Below are 24,216 nucleotides of genomic sequence, written 5' to 3' on the forward strand. Positions count from 1 at the left end.
GACATTTAGGTTGTTTCCATGTTTTGGCTATTGTAAATAGTGCTGCTATGAATGTAGGGGTGCATATATATTTTTGAATTGTAGTTTTGTCGGGATATATGCCCAGGAGTGGGATTGCTGGATCATATGACAACTCTATTTTTAGTTTTTTAAGGAACCTCCATACTGTTTACCATAGTAACTGTACCAACTTACATTCCCACCAACAGTGTAAGAGGGTTCCCTTTTCTCCATACCCTCTCCGGCATGTGTTTTTTTGTAGACTTTCTAATGATGACCATTCTGACCTGTGTGAGATGGTACCTCATTGTAGTTTTGATTCACATTTCTCTAATAATTAGCAATGTTGAACATCCTTTCATGTGCCTGTTAGGCATCTGTATGTCTTCTTTGAAGAAATGTCTATTTAGCTCTTCTGCCCATTTTTTGATTGGGTTGTTTGTATTTTTTGTTGTTGAGTTGCATGAGCTGTTTGTATATTTTGGAAATTAATCCCTTGTGAGTCGCATTGTCTGCAATATTTTCTTCCATTCCATAGGTTGTCTTTTCATTTTGTTTATGGTTTCCTTTGCTATGCAAAAGCTTGTAAGTTTGATTAGGACCAATTTGTTTATTTTTGCATAGATTTACCTATTCTTGAATGCCATATGAATGGAATCATACTGCAATCACTCTTTTGAATATGGTTTATTTAGCTCAATGTAATGTTTTTGAGATTCACTCATATTGTTGAGTCTATCTGTTTGAGGAACTTAGGCTTTATAATTTAAATAATTAAACTGCCATAAAAACATGCTTTATGATGCTACCTTCAGGTATAAAACACAAAATATGCAAATCAAAGATCACATCATGGGTGAAACTACCAGTCCTTCTAAGCTTTTTAGAATGATTGGTGTTTTAAAAGCCTATTTCATTTCTTCCATCCAACGTCCAATATATCATCTTCAAAAAATATAAAATTGGAAACATTATCTGGACCAATAATACCTCAATAGAATAGAATGTAAGTGCCTTGAAGGCAGGAATTTTTGCTTGTTTATATCCTTGAGGTATCTCAAGGTCCTAGAACAGGGCCTGGCACAACAGTAGGTACCCAGTGGATATTTGTTGAATAAAAAACATCAAGAAAAGGGATTTTCTGTCATTGATCTTTTTCATTTGCAGATTCTCAGTCCTGGGGATGCTACCATTAACCCCTATATTGCTGTGAACATCTTGATTGTTGTGGGTGCTATCATCATGATTCTGGGTTTCCTGGGATGCTTTGGTGCCATGAAAGAAAACCAGTTCATGCTTGTTTTGGTGAGTTTTCCCAACAAATCCCAATACCCAACCTTCAGACTTTAAGGATTATCTCCCATCCCCATTGTCTGTCAAAAGAACTTGCCAAGACTGATGACACTCTCTCACTTTTGTTTAGAGGGTTTGGTTGTGGAAGCTAATATATTTATTTTAGATTAGAGGATACTGTGAGAGAAGACAAATTTTAGTTATTCATTCAGTCATTCATTCAATTACTAAGTACCTGCTATGTGCCAGATACTGTGCTAAAAGATACATAGATATGAGAACAATTAGAACCCATTAGGGAAGATTGACAAGTAAACAATTAGCAACAGTGAAGGTGGCCCAAGAAGAGAAGGGCAAGGATAGAGAAGGGAACTTTCAAGCCAGAAGCAGAAGTGAATAAGCTGTTTGTATGGGTGAGGGTGTGATGAGCTTTCCAGGGAGAGGACCTGGCAGTACAATGCTAGCATGTTTGGGGAACTGCAGAGCCTTGGGTATGGCTAGAGAGTGCAAGGGCTATTTTCAGTAAATAATGGAAGATGGGTCTGGGTGTGGGCTACAGTCAAATCACAGTCCCTGCTAAGAAAATTGTAAGGGTGTGAGATAATCAAATTTGTCCCTTAGAAAGCGTCAAGGATAGATTGGGTTGGAATAACCCACAGATATTCACTTTTAACACATATACAGTAGAAAATAATAAATGGGTATAGAAAAAAATATTAGAAAAATTCATCAAGTATTTACTAGATAGAAATCTGACATGAGTTTATCAGAGCTCATCTAAACTTGTTTCGCTGATAAAAGTAGTATTGTGTTAGTCCCTGAACAAATAATTTTTAGCTGATGGTTGATTATGAGGGAAGGTAAAGATAGAGTTTTAATGGGACTCTAATAGCATCCCTGGTGGTTGCTTTTTGATTAATAAGGCCTCATTTGCAATTTGGGGAATTTAATTACTTGAGGAGCTTGTTTTAACAAAAAAACTAATTTGTGGGATCCTCCAAAAGTAGGAGTCAGTAGATCTGAGGCAGATTTCAGGACTCTATATTTATAACAAGACCCCAGGTGATTCTAATAGTGGTAGAGACGTTGTTTTGTATTCCGTTCTGAAGTTTGTCTTGAAGTTTGACTTTGTGTTTGATGAAGGATGAGAAAGATCATATTCAAATAACTTCATCTAAGTTTTCAAACTTCCCTCCATTCAACATCATACCGATGCATACAGTCCTATCAATCGATTTTAGTTTTAACCATTTTCCTTAGTCAGTCTTTGGAGAAAATGTTTCTGAGTAGTAATGACCCCAACTTTGATTCTTGAGGCAAAGGATGGAGTAAATGAAGAGCATGGTTAATACTCCAACTGTAATATGATCCCAAATGCAGAAAGAAGCATGGTGCCAAAATGTCCCTAGATGTTACTGAATGTACTGGGGGTAATATGTATTCCTTTTCTTTTCTTTCAGTTTTTCGTAGGATTGATTCTGATCCTACTTCTGCAAGTGGTGGCAGGTATCCTAGGAGCTACTAACAAATCTAAGGTGTGTACACGTATGATACTTAATCTTGGAAAAGTCTGAAAAATTGACATGCTACCTTCTGGCATGAATAATTTAACAATACTTTTCAATTTTCAGACTGAACGTGCTCTGAATGAGACTCTCCAGACTAATGTACATCTTTTGAGTGCAACAAATGAAAATGGAAAACTATTCCAGAAAGCCTTTTCTGAAATTCAAGAAGAGGTAATTAGAATTTGTAAGTTATCTGGAGAGTTGGACATAGTTCTCTGTTTACTTAATTTTTAACAGGTGTATTCTTTAAAGATTGAAAAATGTCTCTCCCTTCTGCAGATTTTGACTGATTATTCTGTCACTATGCCATAAGAATAATCCAGGAATATTTCTAATTTTTTTTCCACCTTCTTACGAAGTTCTGAGGCAGCTTAGGACAGAGATTAAGAAGATATGTTTATGAAAGATTAAGTCTCGATTGAGCCAGATCAATAAGGGTTTTAATATTTACCATTTAGAAGGATAGTGTGTTTGGGATGCTTGGAGTTTCTCTCTGTCTCCTTCTCTGCCTCCATGCCCACCCTTCTCTCATAAAATTAATTATAGCTATCATTTATTGCTACTTAGTATGTACCAGATTTACATTCAGTAGCTCATTTAATTCTCACAACAACTCTATGAGATGGATAATATCTTTATCCTCATTATCTTTATTAGACAGATGAGGGGATTACGACTTCAGAGGTCTGACAGCTAACAAGTGATGGGGTTGGAATTTGAATGCAGATCTGTCTGACTCACTAATTCTTTTTAATCAGTACAGTAGCCCTTCCCGTATATATGTATGCATGTATTTACTTTGGCTACTTCATTGTCTTCAGGGTAAAGTCAAAATTTGGGCAGGTATTGAAGGTATTCTTCTATCTGGATCCTACCTAATATTTTAACTTTACTAAACACTACTCCATGAAGAAAGCCCTCTAGTCCAGCCAGGTTTGTTTTCTCAGACTCTCTTAAACAAATCTGCCTTCCTGCCTTTGCATCATTCCTCATCCTTGGAATGTACTTACTACTTTTCTTTCTTTACCAATACTACATGTGCTTTGAGGTTTGACTAAAGTATTGCTCTGTGAAACTCCTCCCAACCACACCTTCTTTACTCAGAATTTCCATCATATTAACTACATGTAGCATTTATTTCACGTATGTCATAGAAATCCTCCTAATCTTAGAGGGGAGCTAGATTTTACAGGACATTTAACCTGACTTCTCATTAATTGAAGTATTTTATGTTTATGTTCATCCACCCTCTAATTAAATATTAAAGAGCTGAAAGTTTGCCCATTTTTGCCCATTCCATCCCATTCCCTTTACATCTAAGTCTGATGATTAATGTGTTCTTTCTTAATTTGAAACAAAATCTTCCTTCCTAGAATTTATATCATTTAGTCTTAGTTCTTCCTTCTGGAATTTCAGAGGAAAAAGAAAATCTACTTCTACATATTGCAATTTTTTTTTTGAAAATGGCTTCTTGTATGACTTCTAAAAGCTTTGACTTTGAACTTGTTTCTTGAACTATTTATCAGATGACATTTTTCCCAGAGCATTCCCCAGTTCCTATTTGGATAGACCCCAGCTTGTAAAAATTCTGCTTAAAGCATCATTTCCAGGAGCTGAAACCTGATATGAGTTAGTCTCTGTTTAACTTCCTCTGTGTTGTGTTTTTCCTAGCTCCCCCAGAGCTGTATTCCTTGATCCTCTCTCCTCCAGGATTATTCCCACTTTAGAGTCCAGATTAATCCAGGTTTAAAAGCAGGAGAATTTAGGCAACTCAGTTTCTCCACTGGGTGGGACCAAGCATCCTTGATCTTCCCTGCTTGCTGATCTAGGACAAAATGTACTACAGGTAACCACTGGGTCTCTGGGTTGGGTCCTGCATCACACTTGTTGCACGTTGTCCCTGGTATCCAAGGTCTTAGTGCCAACCACAGGGTTTTAAATGTTCTGTTTGATGTAGCACAATTCTGAATTACTTCTGCTCTTGTACACAAATTCTGTGCCTGAAGCTCCTTGGGTTCCCAGGTTCTCTTTTATTGTCTATTCTGTTTTTGTTTGTTTGTTTGTTTTAAATGTATGTCCACAAGGATTTTCTTTTCTTTTTTTTAGTAATGCCTCTTTGGAAAAAGAATCCTACCCCAAACTCTGGCTGGGTGACCTGGGGCCCCATCACACATAGACAATTTGTAGATACTAAGTGGCTTTCTTTTTGGTTTTCAGGGAATTCCCACAGAAATTCTCTGCTAACGTACTAGTGGAATGTGCCTCTCTTGAATTCTTAGTGATGACTACTTGTCTAGAGATTGTTGTATCATTCGCTGAACAGTGCCTTGTTCATCCAACTGCTATCACACTTTCAATGCATCCTGACCAACCTCTTCCCCAACTGCTCCCACATCTGATCTGGTGACTAGATATTATACCAAGTTTAGCCTTTCTACCTCCTGCTCTGTCTTCTGTAAGTGTGTCTCTATACCTCCCTAAGGAATACTGTATTCCAAAAATGGATTGATCTGTGAGTGTATAAAGTGGGACATATTCTTTTTGATCTGGAGTGTCTGTATCAATATCATTCAATATTATTTAATCAGAAAGAGTGAGCAATTAATTATGTCTACCATGGAAACAAGAAAGGAGGTTGTTTCAAGATTACTCTCTTTGCTAATATTGATTGACCTTGAGACCATCAGAAATCTCCAGCTCTTTGTCTCGTGAATGTCTAATGAGTCATACGTTTGTGCAAGTAAATCTTTGAGCTAAAGCACAAGACTTTATATCTGCCACAGTTGAACCTGTTAGTTTAAGTCCATTGTTTGAACTACTTTTGGAACTCCATTTTGTTCTCCAATGTATTAATCATCACTCCCAGCTCTATATCAACTACAGAGTTGAAAAGATACTTTCTATAACGTTATCGAAAGTACTGATATCAATGTTGAACAGATCATGTTCATGTGAGAGCACAAAGGAAACAACAACAATAAACAGAAAACAAAAACAACAATGGTGACAGTTAACATGTGTTGAGCTCTTTCTATAAGCCGGGCATTGGGCTAAACACTTCATATCTTCACATGGGTATTCTATTTTTATCTTTCCAACAACTCTATGAATTAGATACTATCATTAGCGACTATTATTATCTGTATTTTACAGATGAAGAAACTGTGGCACCGAGAGGTTTAAGTAACATGGGTAACGTGGTCACCCAGCCAGTAAGTGAAAGTCCTTTCAATAGCCTACCATTGCAATGCATTTGAGCCTTAGAAAAACACCCAGTCTTGGTTCTATTTTCTTCAATTTTTTTCTACCTTTCTGCGTGAGAAGTTTTCTCTCTAATTAAAGCAAATAGGACAAGATGAGATAATGACCTCTCTCTTTCATCTAATAATATTATGTGCCATTACTCTGAGTCATTGGACTTATCCCTTTCTTGTTTTACTTAACCAAACATGACCACAACTTTCCTTAGTGTTTCCCCATGTTTTGGTTTATTTTGAGCCTTAACCTTCCTGACATTATTCTAAGAGTTTCATTCATCATTTTCACCCCTTAGCTGTTTTACAGATGTCCGTGTAAAATTCAGTCTCATGGAAGGCCCACTAAGCATCTTCTCTGGCCTTTGAGACGCCTCTCATTCTTTTCCCCCTCTCCTCCAAAAGTGATCAAAGGTCATGAGATAGAAATTTCACTTTTTAAACCTCTCATCTTTTTTGAGTAAAAGTTCTTTAAAGAGACCTTGACTCTCTCATGAACTCTCTGGAAGCTTCTTTTCTAAGACCTAAGAAGCATAAATCTGATTCTGCCCCTCTCTTTTGTCATTAAAAACTAGAAGGTGAGTTTTTTATATTCTCTCCAAGTTCTTCAGACTTTTGCATCTGAAACTCTATTTTTTCCTTCATTAATATGAAGGCCAAAATGGAAGATTCCTTCATTTTTGTTTCTTCATTCAGGGAGTTAGGTGAGGTGACTTACACGATATTCTAGTATAAGAAACATCTTAATAGTGGTTTCAGAAGAATGTGATTCAATGTATTGACAATGTTTTTGTCTTCTCTCGTGACTTTTTCATATCTACTTTTCATCAAACAGTTAAAATGTTGTGGTTTGATCAATGGAGCTTCTGATTGGGGAAATAATTTTCAATACTATTACAAGTCATGTGAATGTCCAAGTGCATCAGATTCTTCTTGTACAAAGTATGATGGAAAAACTATTTACAAACAGGTGAGAACAAATCAAATTTGGCACAGTAAGTGCTTCTGTTTTTTTTTTTCCCACAATGAAAGTCTCTACAAAATATTAAATTGCAGCAATTACAATGGGAATCATGATATAAAAGTCCCAGGAATTTCCCAAATAAAAAAGAAATCCTTATTTAAAGATAAAAGTAGATATAAAAAATGAAAGTATTTTATTTCTTCTGTGAGTCTGGCGTCATTTAAATTCAACTTTAGTAGATCAAAGAAACATTCTACTGCAAGGGGAGGCAAAGTACAAGCTAACAGATAAAAGTTTATTTTGTCCTCTCTTTGGTGACTTTAATCATTATTCTCCTCTATTTTTCTATTTTAACATAGGCCTTAGAAATCTATATTTTCACTTTAATTTTCAAAGTAAAGCTTTCTTTTTCTAATCAAAGTTTCTCTTTCTCAAGTAATTGTGTTGGGTGTAAAGAAATAACTTGGGCTTTAGAGGTTTCCGCTCTGGTTGTTAAGTGTACCTACCAATTTGCCTAATTATTGCTCCAATTGACAAGTTGCCTCATGCCTTTAAAGTCAATTGAAAAACTTGGGGGACTTCCCTGGTGGTCCAGTGGTTACGACTCCATGCTTCCACTGCAGGGGGCACATCCCTGGTCTGGGAACTAAGATCCCGCTTGCCACGTGGCACAGCCAAAAAAAAAAGGAAAACTTAGGTTTGTCTTTCATGTGTTGTAGATGACATATTTATGTCACTTGCGAATGTTAATATGTGGATGTTATATTTCTTATTATTGCTTAATTCATCAAATATTTATTGACCACTTCCTATGTATTGGCCTTTTACCAGCTGCTGGAGATCCATTCCTAAATAGGGCGCAATGTCTGCACTCACAGAGTGAATGCTCTAATAGGGAAGAGAGAAAGATAATTAGGCAACTTCAATCCAATGAACTATTGGTATTTCTTGGATAGGACCAGGCACAAGATATGATGGGACCCCATTTAACTCAGTCTTTGGGGTTCAAGATACAGCTTCCTGCAGGACATGATATGTCTCTTACCATAGGGCTTTACATAATTTGTTCCTTCTGCCTGGGAGGAAAGTGTACAAAAATGACAGTTGATATTAATGTTTCATTTATTTGCTGTTATTCTTCACTGCCTACTAGGTGTCAGACAGACCCTTGCTGGAATCAGACATGCTTGTGGACCCTCTAGGAGATTATAGTCTAGATGAGAGAGAGATACATGAAAGCTATTATAGTTCAGTGAGTTAATTTCTATAATCCCTAAAGAGTATTTTCAATCTAGCATTGGTTTAGTAATGGCTACTGAGGTTAATTATATATTAGGAAATAGAAAGTATCTCAGGGGAAACGTCTCACCTGTTGACTATCACATCCCTTTTACTAATTTTATCAAAATAATGGAGACTGTTCTGAAGGGAAATTGCTGTTACTAGTATTTAAAGTAACACATGGGGGAGAAGTTATCTACCAGATTACAGAGCTACCATGTCTTTTCATCATCAAAGTAATATCACTAAAATTTTTCATTATTAATTTTTATATTCCTCCCTGCTCTCCTCTCTATGTAATTTTAGTGACACAATATCCACAAGGAGGAGGGGAAGTAACTATGGTGTAAACAAATGTAGTTTCCACTTAGGATAATGAGGAAATTAGTAAATTAAATTGTAGATTGCTATCTGTGTCCTGTTAAAGATTCAACTCAAAACTGTGTTTCCTCAGGATAGATTTTGAAATGCCCTAGCATTATCCTGAAAAATAATAGATATTCCCTCCAAATTCACACATAATTTAGCTGAAGATAGACTTATAGCTGCACCAGTTTCCCAAAAGGAAGATCATAAATTCATGAAGGACTTCCATCTGCCTCGTGTCACTTGCAAGAAGTCTGGAAAAATAAGAAATCTGGAATGGCCATAATTCACATTTCTTTTTTCCCCTCCCTTTTGCCAAGATAACCTGGTTATCTAGAGGGGGAGGGGGGAGAAAACCCCTAAAATATAATGAATGTGACTCAGTAGATACCATTAATCTCATAGTTAATCTTAGATGATGTAATAATTTCCTCTAATGTTTACCACTTTGGATCAGATGAGAATGGAGAAACCCATTACATTCAGGAATGAAGGGGAAGAGACTGTCTTAACCTCACGGAGAACTTTTATTTTATTTAACAAATAGCAATATTTTGTTAGCCCTTTGCACATATAAGACCATCATAGGGATGATATATTTTCTGGCAATACAGACAATAACACTATTACATTGTATATTATTTTTCCATTTTTTAAAAAATTTTTTTATTTTTCCATTTTTAAAATTATTCATATAATTTACAATTGTTGAAATTTTTAGGTCTGGTCTAAAATATGTTAAGCTTGAAATTTCATGCTGGTTTGAATAAACTTTTAAAAATGTGGCAAAGAGACAAATTTCTAAAGTCTCTTTTTTGTCTAAAGTAAGAGCATAACAGTGGACATAATGATTTTTTTTTCCTTTTTAAGGTAAAAATAACCCTGACACATATTAAGGGATTTTTGAAAAAAACCTTGTTTTAAAAATGAAAATGTAGGGACTTCCCTGGTGGCTCAGTGGTTAAGAATCCACCTGCCAATGCAGGGAACACAGGTTCGATCTCTGGTCCAGGAAGATGCCACATGCCACGGAGCAACTAAGCCTGTGCACCACAACTACTGAGCCTGCACTCTAGAGTCTGCGAGCCACAACTACTGAGCCCGTGTGCCACAACTACTGAAGCCCGCATGCCTAGAGCTTGTGCTCCGCAACAAGAGAAGCCACTGCAATGAGAAGCCTGCGCACCACAACAAACAGTAACCCCTGCTCGCTGCAACTAGAGAAAGTCCGCGAACAGCAACGAAGACCCAACATGCCAAAAAATAAATAAAAATTTTTTAAAAAATCATTTAAAAAAATGAAAATCTACACTATAATTAGCTGAAACCTCAACCAGGGAACTCTCTGCTGCAGGTTACAAACCTAAAAAATACGCAGTCAAGGTGATAACAGCTCTAAAATGAACAATCAGAAGTTAGGATAAAATGAGTATTTATAACTAAATAGCCCTAGATTCAGTAATTAGGTAGTTGAAGCAAAACTTTGTTCCTCAAATGCTTCCTAATGTATGAACAAACCACAACAGTTATAACCTTTCGGAGGGGGAAAGGAGCTTGGAGTGGCTGGAATAATCCAATTCCTTTCTGTTGAGTATGTTCCTTGATAGCAATGTAAAAAGTTAACCCAATAAATAAAAATTTGTACTGTACTAAAATAAGGTCAAAATTTGACTAAAAGTAATTTTTTAATGTTTTTAACAGTCATGCTTTTCTTTGCTAAGAGGCTTATTTTCAAGACGTCTTTCCATAGTTATTGGGCTAGCGTTTGGACTTGCAGCTGTTGAGGTATAGCATTATCTTGCATTATTAATTCTTTGTTTATTCCCTTGTTTGCTCATTAATTTTTCTAACAAATATTTATGAAGAGCCAAATAAAAACCAGATGCTTCAGAAAAGCACTGGGTACCAAGTGCCCAAGGCCCAGCATCTGCCTCTACTGGCCTTGGGTCTGGGGAGGGGATTATAGTCTTAGGAAATTGGCAGGGCAGAAGCTATTATTTCTGAATGATCTCTCTCCTGGGGGAAGAAGTTGAATTAATTTCCACACAGTTCTTAGTCCCAGATATCCTCTTCCCATTGAAAACTAGCACAAGGGTTAATGTTTCCTGAAATTAGAAGAAGCACCAAACAAAACGAAAACACAAGCTTTACAAGTTTTTATCTCTCTTTCTGATTTTGAAACAGAAAATAAAAACCGAGCTCAAGAGTGTGGAGAACTGTTTTCCTGCTATTCTAGTCTAGAGAAATCTAACAAGTTCTAAAAACTAGACAGTTGACTTTGATTTTCTCACTGTGAGGACTATGGACTCACTTGGAGAAGTTTTTAAGGACACTCTGCTTGAGGTTTCTGCATTTACTCTCATCAATTTGATTATTGACTTTGAAAAAAAAAATCCTGTATAGGATTTTTATCTTGCTAGACTCTTCTGGCATGATGTTTTCAGAACCTGAAGGATTTTTTTTTTTTTTTTTTAACGTGGCCTGAAATTCTTTGCAAAAAGATGAAATAAAACTATTTCAGGGAAGTGTTTTTGTAATCATCCCAGATCTTGCTAATTTAGATATCAAGTGAGTCAAATTCACTCACCAGTCCATGTCAGGGCATTGGCAAGAATCCTAACGATGTGAGGTGTCTCCCTAGTTAACGCCTCTGCGGGCTGGTTTGCTCAGCTAAGTGACTTCTACTTCACTCTCATGAAATATTGTACAATGTTCTCCTTGGGTTTTCTGGTAGCTTTTACCTCTTACTTGTGCCACATCACTGTCAGAGAGTAATTTTAGCTGAGATTGAAGCAATTTAGTGTCCTAAGTGGTCGTTTAGGTTACCGGTGGAATTTCTCAGCCAACCATAAGAGAAAGGGCTGGAACTATGAGCAGCAAATCAGGCCATTAAGCATGACCTCCTTGTAGCCCAAACAAATAGGTCCAAATATGAAGCATTTTCTGTTGGTAGATGCGGCTGTCTTCCTTTATGTCCAATATATGACCAAAGTCAAATGATGCTGTGCATTAGGTCTGTTTCTCTCAATTCTACCCATTGTAAAATGTCCTTTGTTTCTCTGCTTTGTATTTTGGGTTTATGCTAATTTAGAAATATGAGTTAATGGCTGTGGATGTAAGTGAGCAATCACACATATGTACTCACACATCCATAAACTAAAACACACACATATGTTGGTAAAGTAGACTTTAAGTGAGCCAGCTTTAAATGAGGTATTCAGGGCTTCCCTGGTGGCACAGTGTTTAAGAATCTGTCTGCCAATGCAGGCGACATGGGTTCGAGCCCTGGTCTGGGAAGATCCCACATGCCACGGAGCAACTAAGCCCGTGCGCCACAACTACTGAGCCTGCGCTCTAGAGCCTGTGAGCCACAACTACTGAGCCCGTGTGCCACAACTAATGAGACCCTTGCGTCTAGAGTCCATGCTCCGCAACAAGAGAAGCCACTGCAATGACAAGCCTGCGCACCGCAACCAAGAGTAGCCCCTGCTCACCACAGCTAGAGAAAGCCCACATGCAGCAAAAATGACCCAACACAGCCAAAAATAAAATAAATTTATTTTAAAAAAAAATTGAGGTATTCAATGTAAGTGTCAATATAAGTGTCACATTCCATCTTAGACTCAAATTCAGACAATTGACTTTGGCCACAACCCACAGATGCTTTTAAGAAGCTTCTCAAAAGCAAAGCCGGGGAAAAAAGGACATAATCAGTTGGGAAGATTGATGTCTCTCATATCATAGCCAAAGACATTGCCAAGAATCTAAAGACATCTGATGGAAAATAAGATTACAAGAGGAATAGCATTTCAGTATTTTATGAAATTGGTATACTCCATGTGTTTGTTATATATTTAGATATTCTATTGGTTGTTCTAAAGATATACATATATATATATGAAAATACCTTGCTGAAAACCTTTCATAGAGGAATTTTTAGGTATAGAATTTACATGGTAATATCACAAAATATAAGCATTTCAAGTTATGCCAGTTAAGTGTGATTTCTAGACTTTTTGTAGATACGATAAATAGTTGGTTCAAAGAACTGTTTGAAATTTTTTTTTCGTTCACTCTCTCAATAGAAAATCTGCCCTCCCTCTGGGATTTGAAGAGAAAGAAAAATCATTTTGTATTCCCTCTCATTTTTACTTAAAAAAATAGCTTTGAAAATAGTCTTTTGATAGCTATTCTATAAAAACGTATCCAAAAAATGTCCATCAGTCTGTCTTACAGTCTTAATACTAGTTGCCTAACACTTAGGCCCGTCTACATTCTCTGTTCCCCAACTTCAAATTCAAGAAAACATAAAGATATATAGACAGAAAAATACTTCTAATAAGTAAATATTTTTAAGAAGCAAACAGAAGCAAATATCTCCCTGCAGAAAATACATTTAAACTATCTCCATAGAAAAATATCATATGAAAAAAACCACCCTCTGACGTTTACACCTTTGGCGTTAGTCTGTTTAGGCATAGGCTCTGATGGAATGGCCAATAGTTATTGTCAAGGCTCTGTTAAGAACATATACCCGAGGGATTCTTCTCAAGTAGGTTGCTAGAAATCTATGCAAAATGCTTTATTTTGTAAGAAAATGTTATCTATAGACACTGGAATTCTCATTATTCTGCATTAACCAGACTATCATATCTCTCCTTATTTGACTACAGCAACTTACAAGCACAAAAAATGATCAGCACTTTCTCTCCTCACTTTAATTAAGAAAAAAAAAAAGCCATTGACACTGATAGTCACCACTTTGTAGGATAAAAGTTATCCTGACAGGAGGTCCCAGGAATGGACCCAGGAATGGTCCCAGGAATGGAGCAGTTAAAAGAGAGAAAAAATAATTTTACATTTTTTAGATGGCTTCAGAATATGGGGAGCACGTGTACATTACTTAGCAGGTTTATCCTGAGTCTTAGCATTCATTACTATAAGATGAATCTCTTTTAATTATTACCTATTTTTACGAACAATGATACATTTTCTTTTCAGAGGCAGCGAAATGCAAGAAAGTATGGTATTAACTGTCTAGTCTGCTGATGCATGCTGAGCTTCTATTTCAAGGACATGACAGTGAAAGATGATAGCTGCCTTATCCCACTGTTTTGCCCATTTTCTTTATTCTTTCCTGATACTCATCTCCCAGACTTAAGGCTTGGGACAAAGCAAAAGACTAAATTGTAACATTTTCTCCGGTCATTCAAAAAGAATGACTTTTAGAACATTCTGAATGAAAGTCATTATTTTTGCAAAGAATTGGTGTCAGTATTTTTTTTTTTAAGATTTTTTGATATGCACTATTTTTAAAGTCTTTATTGAATTTGTTACAATATTGCTTCTGTTTTCTGTTTTGGTTTTTTGGCCACGAGGTATGTGGGATCTTAGCTCCCCGACCAGGGATCGAGCCCACACCCCCTGCATTGGAAGGCGAAGTCTTAACCACTGGATGGCCAGGGAAGTCCCTCAATATTTTTTTTTTTTGAAGGAAAAATATTGGGCAGCAGTTCTCATTTGAAAGGCATTTCCGGGAAAGAATTAGTAAGCAGGACATCTCCGTACAGTAGGAGCGCTGGAGATGACTCAGCATCAATGGCATCTCATCCTCTCCCTGACTCCCCTCAGAGGAGGCTGGTGGAGAGGAAACTTTCTATCTGCAATACACACAGGTTCTGTCATTTCTACATCAAAGCCACAGCATGCCACTCACCAACTTCAGAGCCAATTAGGGCAAGTGCTGGGGTCGCTCATTCTTGGGAGAGCCACTTAATGAGATGGAAATTATGCCCCAGATTTTCAGCTGTACATGTTCACTTCAAAGGAAATTCCTGAATGATGCCATTCCCCTTCAATTTAGAAGCTTTTTAAGAAAAGAGTTACTTTTTCTTTCATTCCTCTTGGCGATGCCTAAAAATATGGCAAGAGAAATTCTAGACTCCTTGATTTTTATGTGGATGATCTAAACCAGATGATTATAAGCTTTGCATAGAAGCAGTAGGCATCTTTAGACCCAGAGGCCTGAGTTCCCCAGAGTTCCATGGCCATGCCCTACAGAGGGGCGTGTGTATTCCAAAAGGGTGGGTTGCTCCAGTGCCAGCTGTTACTGCACAATCAAATAGGGCCAGTTAGAGGCAGATTGCTAGCTGAAAACCCTGATTGAAACACAAAAATACTGAGTGTTTTCTGAATGTTAGAGTCTCTAATTTCCCAGGAAGAGAGATGACTTAGATAAATAACATTACAATTGTCAGTAGCCAGAATCTTTTCATATATAATGTTCTTTTTATTTATAATATCTCTAGTGTTTTACTTTAAATTCCATGTTAATCCTGTTATTATATTTTCTAGGTACTTGGTCTGATATTTTCTATTGTCCTGTACTGCCAGATCAGGAAGAAATAAGTCTGTGGATGTGTCAAGTCATCATCGGTCAAACCCCTTTAAAATTTTGCTTCGGATTTGTAACTTTAAATATATGAGTGCTGTGTTAAGAGCAGCTGTCCTATTAAAATGTGTCATTTAGCTAGATCACAGAGATCTTCCAGTCATAGTGAACATATTTTAGATTTCAGGGACACAAGGAAATTAGATGAATGTGCATTTTTCCTCAAAATAAAAGTAACATTGTTTACATTGATGCTTTTTCCTGTCTGATCATTGTGTTCAGGTGGTACTGTGCTTAAAGCATTCATCTGGAGCCACCCAGTGGAATAATAATCTCTAAGTAACAGGACCATAGTTAAGGCAGTGTGTCTAGGCTTTTCAGAAGCCACACTCTGTCTTGCACGATGTATCAACCATTCGTGGTAAGATCGAATTAAGCCTCATGTTGGAAGGTTGAGAGTGGTCCAGCTAAATGAGTCACCGTCTCTTGTCTGTTTATGCCAGTGTCTACTAATGGTGTTTCTTTTTCTTTCTGTTGTGAGGACAAGAAGATCTGAATGCTGCCTTTCCAGCCATTGAATCTCTGGTACGTCTCTGAATCTTCCTCTGGGAAATAGTTATAAGTGCTTTTCTCTTTGTAGCTCTCACAGGCACTTTTACATTTTACTTTATATCAAGGTATACTATACACACAATAAAGTGAACAAATCTTAAGTATTCACTACCTGGATAGCAAGCGCTGTCCAGATCAAGATATAGAGCATTTCCAGCACACCAGAACACCCCTTCATGTTACCCCCCGGGGCGGCTGGAGTTGGAGCTAGGAGTTAGGTAATTTTCCCAGAGCCAAACCATAAGTAATTGGCAGAACTGGGATTCAAACCTTGACAGTTGCCTCTCAAACCCTGTCTGTGGATCGTGCTCTATTTGGCTTTCCCAGAATATGTCTGTTAATAAACGTGCCATATTTTATTATGATTACCTGTTTACGTGTTTGCCTCTGTGAGTATACTGCAACTCCTTGAAGACATCGATTGTTTCTTATTTGTCTTTATGCCCCTAGTACCTATCCCAGGGCTTGGCACATAATAGGCACTCAATAAATTGTAGATAAAAATAATATTTAGATTTATTGAGAGCTTACTATATGCCTAAAAATATTGTAAGTACATTGCATAGAGTAACTCATTTAATCCAGAATAACCCTCTTAGGTTAGTACTATTATTAGACCCATTTAATAGAGGAGGCTACCAGGGTCTAATGAGATTAACTACCTTTTCTTGGGTCATGCAGCTGGTAAGTAGAGGAGTTGTGACTGAGTCAAGTGACTCAAAACTTGTGCTCCTTATGTTGTATCATTTTGCCCTACCTTACAGAGTGTTTGGAAGAAATAGATTAGGAAATGAATATGAACATGACTTTTGCATAGTCAGGCACATATTAAGATAGTTCGTGGTAAATATTTTATGGTATCAATGTTGTAAAGAACTGTGTCAGTCAGAGTAGGCAGAGAAACAAAACCTCTCTAGCCATTACAAATAATGGAAATATAACACAGGGAACTGCTGTTTTAGTTAGCTCAGGCTGCTGTAACAAAATATGACAGACTGGTGGCTTAAACAACAGAAATGAATCTTCTCACAGTTCTGGAGGCTGGGAGTCCAAGATCAGGGTCCTGGCAGATTCAGTTCCTGGTGAGAGCTCTCTTCCTAGCTCGCAGACAGCCACCTGCTTGCTTCCTTCTCACATGACAGGGAGAGAGAGGGAGCTCTCTAGTGTCTCATCTTAAAAGTACAGCAATCCTATCAGATCTGGGCTTCACCCTTTGACCTCATTTAACCTTAATCACTTCCTTATTCCAATTACAGCCACACTGAGGGTTAGGGCCCAAACATATGAATTTGGGGTGCAGGGAGGACACAGTTTAGTTCGTAGCAACTGCTTGCACAGGTAGGTGATGGAAGAAGGAAGAAGTCAAATGCGATGGCAAGGTAAACCAGAGATTAGCAACAGTAGGAAGTTGCTACCACTTGTAGGCCTGGAGGCACAGAGAAAATGTTACCAGATCCCAGGATCTAAGGCCACCTGGTGGAAGATGGAACCATGGCAGGGACACAGAAGAAGGACTGTCTAGCAGGAATGGAAGCCATGAAGGTGACTCAGTGGCTACTGTCAGAACAGAGAAAGGGAGACGTGCCGTGGTTTCTTCCTTCTTCCCCTCTCCAATCTTCTGACAGTGCCTTCCATTGGCTGACCTCACCTGGACGCCAGAAAGCAAGGGAGCCTGGGAAAGGCAGTTTCCTCTGATGCAAAGCAAAGCTGAGATAGGCAAGGATTGGACTAAGCAGACCAGGAAGACTGCCATAGCAATTGGAGATTTAGAGAGCAAGCACACAGGTGTTGAACTTTTTGATTAAAGGGTATGAAAGTTGTGGAAAGTATAACTAAGATTTAAAATTTTCATGTGAAATTATATGAAGTTTCCTGGATTCTTTCTGCTTTGATGAATATTCAAAGCAATTTAGAGATAGAGAGGACTTTAGAGCAGTTGTTCTTACCTGGGTCCATTTGCCCCTCAGGGGATATTTGACAATGCCTGAAGGGTGGTCACAGCTGGGGTAGAGGGGCAGTGGTACTGGTATCTAGTGGGCAGAAGCCAGGGATGCTGCTAAACATCCTACAGTACATCTCTTTATCTACCATGTCTACCGTGTCACTCTGCCTTGTTGATACTTCTATTGTATCTTCTTTCTTCCTCTTCCCCTAGTCATGGCCCTGGTTCAGGTCATCATCATTTCTCTCTAAGATCATTGCAGCAATCTCTTGATGAGTTTTTCTACTTTATACTGTCTTCAAATCCATTGCCCATTGTGCCAGAGGAATGATATTTCTAAAATGCTGATGTTATCATGTTATATTACTCGCTCACAAGTTTGGAATTGACTACAAGGCTCTAGGTAAGAACTAATCCCCCTCTTCCCGGATGATCTCCAGACACTGCTCCACTAGCACCTCATGAGCCTTCAACTTTCTTTTCTTCTGTTATCTCTTCATATCTTTGCCATGCTGCTCCCTATGCCAGGAATGACCTTGGTAATCATTTGGTTGGATTCCTTCAAGGTCTGGCTCAAATGTCAGTGAAGCTTTTCTGGATCCATCAGGACTGAATTAATTTTTTCCATTCATCTGCATTTTCCCATAGCACTTTATATTTAAATATCACTTATTCTAATGTATTTTGCCTAGTTTTTTTTGTTGCCTCCATTTTATTATAAGCTTCTTGGGTATTCCAGAGCCCCTAAATTGAATTTGTTCCCCAGACCCTGGCAAGGTACCTAGAATATATTAGAGGTGCATTAATAATACCTGGTCCATTTGAAGAAAGTTATCCATTCTTAGTTTATAAAGATTTTTCATAGATTATCAATATTTTTATTTATAGTAAAAATATTTAATACATATAGTATTATATGTATTATATGTCAGGTAATGCTCTAAGGAATTCACATGTATTAACTCATTCAATTCTCACAACTATTCCATTATTAAAATTATTATCCTCATTTTATAGGTAAGGAAACTGAGCCACAGGGAGGTTTAGTAAGTTGCCCAAAATTCATGGAGCCAGGATTCAAATTCAACTACCCTGACTCCACAGCTTACATTCTTAAAACACAACACTGTAGTATATCTCTTGGGAAAAAGCTGATTTGTTAAAGAAACAGTTTTAGATTCTTTCCAGAGTAGCTAAATTGCTGAGGGTAATACCTGAACATTAGAGTTTGTTGACATATTGCCATAAACCCAAACTGAGTGGTCTCCTTTCCTTCAGCCTTATGCTTTGTGCACACCCCCATCATAACATGTATCACTCTGTATTTCAAGCCTTTGTTTCCATGCCTTCTGCTTTTGTCTTTTTTGGAACAATTGAGGCAAGAAATGTGTCTTTTTTAACTTTATGTACTACCCACAAGTAGTATGGTACCTTCTGACAGATGCTTATCCAACCAATGTTTATTAAATGAAAGAATAAGAAATAGTGCTTGCATTTTTAAAGACATTAAAATTGCCATATCCGTAAATGAAAGTTGACAGGTCCTATGACTTACAACCAATTAACTTGACTCCAAAAGATACCTGAAAATGAAAATATCCTGTCCTTGTTTCCTGAGAAGAGTTTGTTTAGTACCACTTTGATCTCCTCTTTCTATTACACTAGGTGGTGGTTAAGAGCTATAGAATCTGGAATCAGATTTGTTCAAGTTCCAATCATGGCTTCACTATCTAGTCACTGAGTGATCTTGGACATATTACTTACTTTCTCTGTACCTCATCTGAAAACCAAGGATGAAAAGAAATCTCTATAGGGCTGTTGTGAGATTAAATGAGGCAATCAATGCATGCAAAATATTTAGAACATATACTACAGTTAGTACATAATAAATGTTAGTAGCTGTAATATCACCATCATTTTAAGAATAAGTAGACCTAGCATTAGCATTTAAATACACATTTATCGAGCTTTGGTTTTGATTATGAAGCTTCTTTACACTTCAAAGAAAGTTTGGGGCCATCAAGGAATTCATCTTCAAAGATCTGAATTTTTGAAATGGAGTTTGACACCAGCTCCTCCACAGAATGATAAATCTGCTCAGACTCTCTTTCCAAGACTGCTATCCAGAGATCATGTTAAGTTATGGAACAAAAAGACAGAAATGGAATAATGAGCCAGGAAGTGAGCCGCATGGAATGACAGACAGTAAATGAAAAGGGATGTAATCCAGGAATCATCGTGATGTTAAACAGCACACACCAAATGGAGAGAAAGCTCAGTCAGCTTTGCCGGTAAGGTGAGACCCAAATAAGTCATGTCTATTTAATACAATCTGAGCATCAGTTGCGGCAAAGCCAAGAGCAATAACTAAACGAGGTGAACATGACATTGCACCTGGCTCACGATATCGCCAAGAGTAATTTGTGACATTATTTCAAGTGATTCCAACAAAACATGTTGTTCTCTGCAGAAATTGTGATTTTGGAAAACAGGTTAAGGGTCATGGCAAAATTTGAAATGGAAATGGTCAGGAATGTTATAAATATGCAAGAACTCATTAATAAGTTCATAACTGGAAGCCGTCATAACTGGCAATCAGACCTCTTTTTTTTAATAACCAAAAAAAAAAAATTCTTAATCTAGAGACAGTCAAGTCAAGAAAACTAAGCCCAATAAGTACTCAGAAATAAAATGAATATCAAATGTGTATAATGAGCATTAGGATGTGGTGAATACTTGTTGACCTGGGAAAAGCAAAGTCTCATGGGTCTGGCAGCTGGAGCTGTCAGGCTGTGGGCCTGGCTTTGTGCGATGCTGGCTAAACCCCCAATACCTTTTTTATCCTCATTAATTATCCCTCAGTGGTTTAAAATTCTGGACTTTGGAAAGTACTTTCCAAAGATCTGAAAATCCTTAGATAGAAAGAGCAAATTTCTGATGGAAGAACCAACTTTCCTGGGAAGAATCCAGCCATAAAAAGTCTAAAAATATCTTGGAAACAGCATATATTTGAAACATATAAAGCAGAAATTCTATTTCCCTACTGCTCAGATTACTCTTATATGTAATTATCCTATATCTTTATGGTTGGTAGTAATGTGTGTCCTGGTTAAAGAACTGAGAAACTTGTATTTTTTAATTCAGGGAAGGGGAAAATGAAGGAACAATGTTGGGATTATGAGACTACTAAGTCTCCAAAGAAAAATAACTGTTCAAATAAGCTTTTCTGAGATGGCTGCATTTAAACTGCAGTGTTGGATTACCTGTTGTGAAAAAAATGTTGGTAAGACCATTTAAATTCTTTGGGTAATTTACCCAGTCATCCTAGGAAAAGGAAAGACCACATTGTGTAGAGGAGGAAATTGGGGCAGGCACCAACATCTATTTAGAAGATGCCAGCTACTTGCCAGGTTCAAGGCTAGGCACTTTACATACTTTATTCCAAGTTGATACCTCAATACCAATGCCTGGCTCCTATCCCTAGAGATTTTGAATTTATTGATGATTATATGTGCTGTGCAGTTGAGAACCATGTGCTTAGAGGAGTCCAGTGAGAACCAGTTTCTGCTCCACAGTACCTATTTTTGGTGTGCTGTTGAATTTCATAAATTTTCTCAAACATGTTCCCTCAGAGCACCTGCATGCCACCTACAATAACGGGATCACCTTGAAACACACCCAATAATTCTTAAATATTTTCTACTCTTGAACTTCATAAATTCAATATTAGGCCTTCCATAGATTCCATCTCATCCTTATTTCAGAGTGAATTTGGGGCAGCTGATCAAGTTCTGCCTTCGTAAAGACTGGCTCTGATAATTCATAGCTATTATCTCCCCAGTGTTCTGGAGCATGGAAAGGACTCAAGAGTCTTGCATTGAAAGCAGCAAACATTATTCTTTCTTCTACTGTCTAATGTGGAATGACTGTCTTTTAGTCTTGAGTCTCTGCCTCAGGTGTGCCTGTGGAGTAAGATGCAGCAGCCTGTGTTATAAAGCCTCCAACATTTGGCTTAGGGTGGGCTAATGGCACACACTTTTCCTGAGATTAGAACTGCACCTCTTCAACCCACCCCAGGTCTCCCACCCCCATGCCTTTGCTGAGGCCTACATGGTCCAAAGACTTGCATGAATCCACCCATGTGCACAGTTCTGCCTCTATGAAACAGCCACTAGCCTGTGGACAGAATTGCCAAAAGTAGGAATCACCAGCCAAGGTCAAGTTGCAGCAGTTAATTTCCAATCACACCATGGTAAACCCCCTCTTGGCACAGTGTAAGTCAGGCTTTATGATCTGCCAAAGGGTCATTCCCTCCCCACACATTCAAGTCCATTGTCCATGAATCCAAGCCCTGCAAGAATACTCTTAACGTGTTATTTGGGTCTGTAAATTCTACTCTCAATTTTGTTTCTGTGTCAAAGCACATACACCAAAATTTGGGTTTGAGATAACACTTAACAAACTATAAAATTCAGCCATGAAGTGAGCTATCTGACACACTTGCTGGCTTCCAAAGGGGAAAAGGAGGAATTAAGCCCAGTTTATTCATCTCCAATTTACCATCAGATGAATCCCTCTACCGCCCCTGGGGAGGGGAGGCCCCTAGGATAGTTTGGTGTTGAAGAGGGGCTGAGAAGGGCATGAAGAGAGCCTTCCAGAGTTAAACTAACAGAGCTCCCTGAATATGGAAGAAATATCAGATATGGGGAAGAAGAACTCCCTAACAATGCCCATTTGAAAGAATATTTATTTTTAATTTTTATTTTTTTTAGGCTTAGATTCTTTATTTCCAGTTTTATTAAAGATATAATTGACATACAGCACTGTATAAGTTGAAAGAATATTTGTTTTAAAATTGCATTCTTTGATAGGGGGACCTTCAAGCTGGTGGAGGAGTAAGACGTGATCACCTTCCTCCGCACAAATACATCAGAAATACATCTACATGTGGAACAACTACAGAACACCTACTGAACGCTGGCAGAAGACCTCAGACCTCCCAAAAGGCAAGACACTCCCCACGTACCTCGGTAGGGTAAAAGAAAAAAGAAAAAACAGAGACAGAATAGGGACGGGACCTGCACCTCTGGGAGGGAGCTGTGAAGGAGGAAAGCTTTCCACACACTAGGAAGCCGCTTCACTGGTGGAGACAGGGGGGTGGGCGGGGGGGAAGCTTCAGAGCCACGGAGGAGAGCACAGCAACAGGGGTGCGGAGGGCAAAGCGGAGAGATTCCCGTACAGAGGATCGGTGCCGACCAGCACTCACCAGCCCGAGAGGCTTGTCTGCTCCCCCGCCGGGGCGGGCGGGGGCTGGGAGCTGAGGCTCGGGCTTCGAAGGTCGGATCGCAGGGAGAGGACTGGGGTTGGCTGCGTGAACACAGCCTGAAGGGGGCTAGTGCGCCACAGCTAGCCGGGAGGGAGTCCGGGGAAAAGTCTGGAGCTGCAGAAGAGGCAAGAGACTTTTTCTTGCCTCTTTGTTTCCTGGTGCGCGAGGAGAGGGGATTAAGAGCGCCGCTTAAAGGAGCTCCAGAGATGGGCGCGAGCCGTGGCTATCAGACCGGACCCCAGAGACGGGCATGAAACGCTAAGGCTGCTGCTGCCGCCACCAAGAAGCCTGTGTGCGAGCACAGGTCACTCTCCACACAGCCCCTCCCGGGAGCCTGTGCAGCCCGCCACTGCCAGGGTCCCGTGATCCAGGGACAACTTCCCCGGGAGAACGCACGGCGTGCCTCAGGCTGTTGCAATGTCACGTGGGCCTCTGCCACCGCAGGCTCGCCCCGCATTCCAATTATGACTATCATACCCTCCCCCACCACCCCACGCCTGAGCGAGCAAGAGCCCCCTAATCAGCCACGGCTTTAACCCCGTCCTGTCTGGGCGGGAACAGATGCCTGAGGGCGACCTACACGCAGAGGTGGGTCCAAATCCAAAGCTGAACCGCGGGAGCTGTGCGAACAAAGAAGAGAAAGGGAAATTTCTCTGTGCAGCCACAGGAGCAGCGGATTAAATCCCCACAATCAACTTGATGTACCCTGCATCTGTGAAATACCTGAATAGACGATGAGTCATCCCAAAATTGAGGCGGTGGACTTTGGGAGAAACTGTAGACTTGGGGTTTGCTGTCTGTGACTGATTAGTTTCTGATTTTTTTTTTAAGTCTTTACTGAATTTGTTACAATAGTGCTTCTGTTTTATATTTTGTTATTTTGGCCGTGAGGCATGTGGGATCTTAGCTCCCTGACCAGGGATCGAACCTGCACCCCCTGCATTGGAAGGCAAATTCTCAACCACTGGACCGCCAGGGAAGTCCCTCTGATTTTTATGTTTATCTTAGCTTAGGTTTTAGTGCTTGTTATCATTGGTGGATTTGTTCATTGGTTTGGTTACTCTCTTCTTTTTTATTATTATTTAAAAATTTTTTTAAAATTTATTTATTTATTTAAAAATTTTTTTTGTGTTTCTTTCTTTCTCCCTTTTCTTCTGAGCCGTGTGGCTGACAGGGTCTTGATGCTCCGGCCTGGTGTTAGGCCTGAGCCTCCGAGGTG

The 24,216-nt window shown here is 38.7% G+C and overlaps 1 protein-coding gene across 9 annotated transcripts in view; it reads left to right on the top strand.

Annotated features, from left to right (window-relative positions):
• The window catches only part of TSPAN8 (tetraspanin 8), a 35,349-nt gene extending 12,526 nt beyond the window's left edge, over positions 1-22,823 (top strand). For 2 of the 9 annotated variants that reach the window (XM_061206477.1, XM_061206476.1), the window contains exons 3-9: positions 1,168-1,305; positions 2,754-2,828; positions 2,925-3,045; positions 6,015-6,073; positions 6,951-7,085; positions 10,428-10,511; positions 15,081-15,369. In XM_061206477.1, coding sequence (XP_061062460.1) covers positions 1,168-1,305; positions 2,754-2,828; positions 2,925-3,045; positions 6,015-6,073; positions 6,951-7,085; positions 10,428-10,511; positions 15,081-15,134 — 666 coding nt within the window. In that variant the 3' untranslated portion in view covers positions 15,135-15,369. Of the gene's footprint in view, positions 1-1,167; positions 1,306-2,753; positions 2,829-2,924; positions 3,046-6,014; positions 6,074-6,950; positions 7,086-9,596; positions 10,393-10,427; positions 10,512-15,080; positions 15,370-15,653; positions 15,703-22,542 lie in introns of those variants that run through there. The other 7 variants (XM_061206482.1, XM_061206483.1, XM_061206478.1 and 4 more) reach the window with 7 other exon arrangements.
• The last annotated feature ends 1,393 nt before the right edge of the window (positions 22,824-24,216 follow it).

This window comes from Eubalaena glacialis, chromosome 11 (genome assembly GCF_028564815.1).
Source record: "Eubalaena glacialis isolate mEubGla1 chromosome 11, mEubGla1.1.hap2.+ XY, whole genome shotgun sequence".
NCBI classification, from domain to species: domain Eukaryota; kingdom Metazoa; phylum Chordata; class Mammalia; order Artiodactyla; family Balaenidae; genus Eubalaena; species Eubalaena glacialis.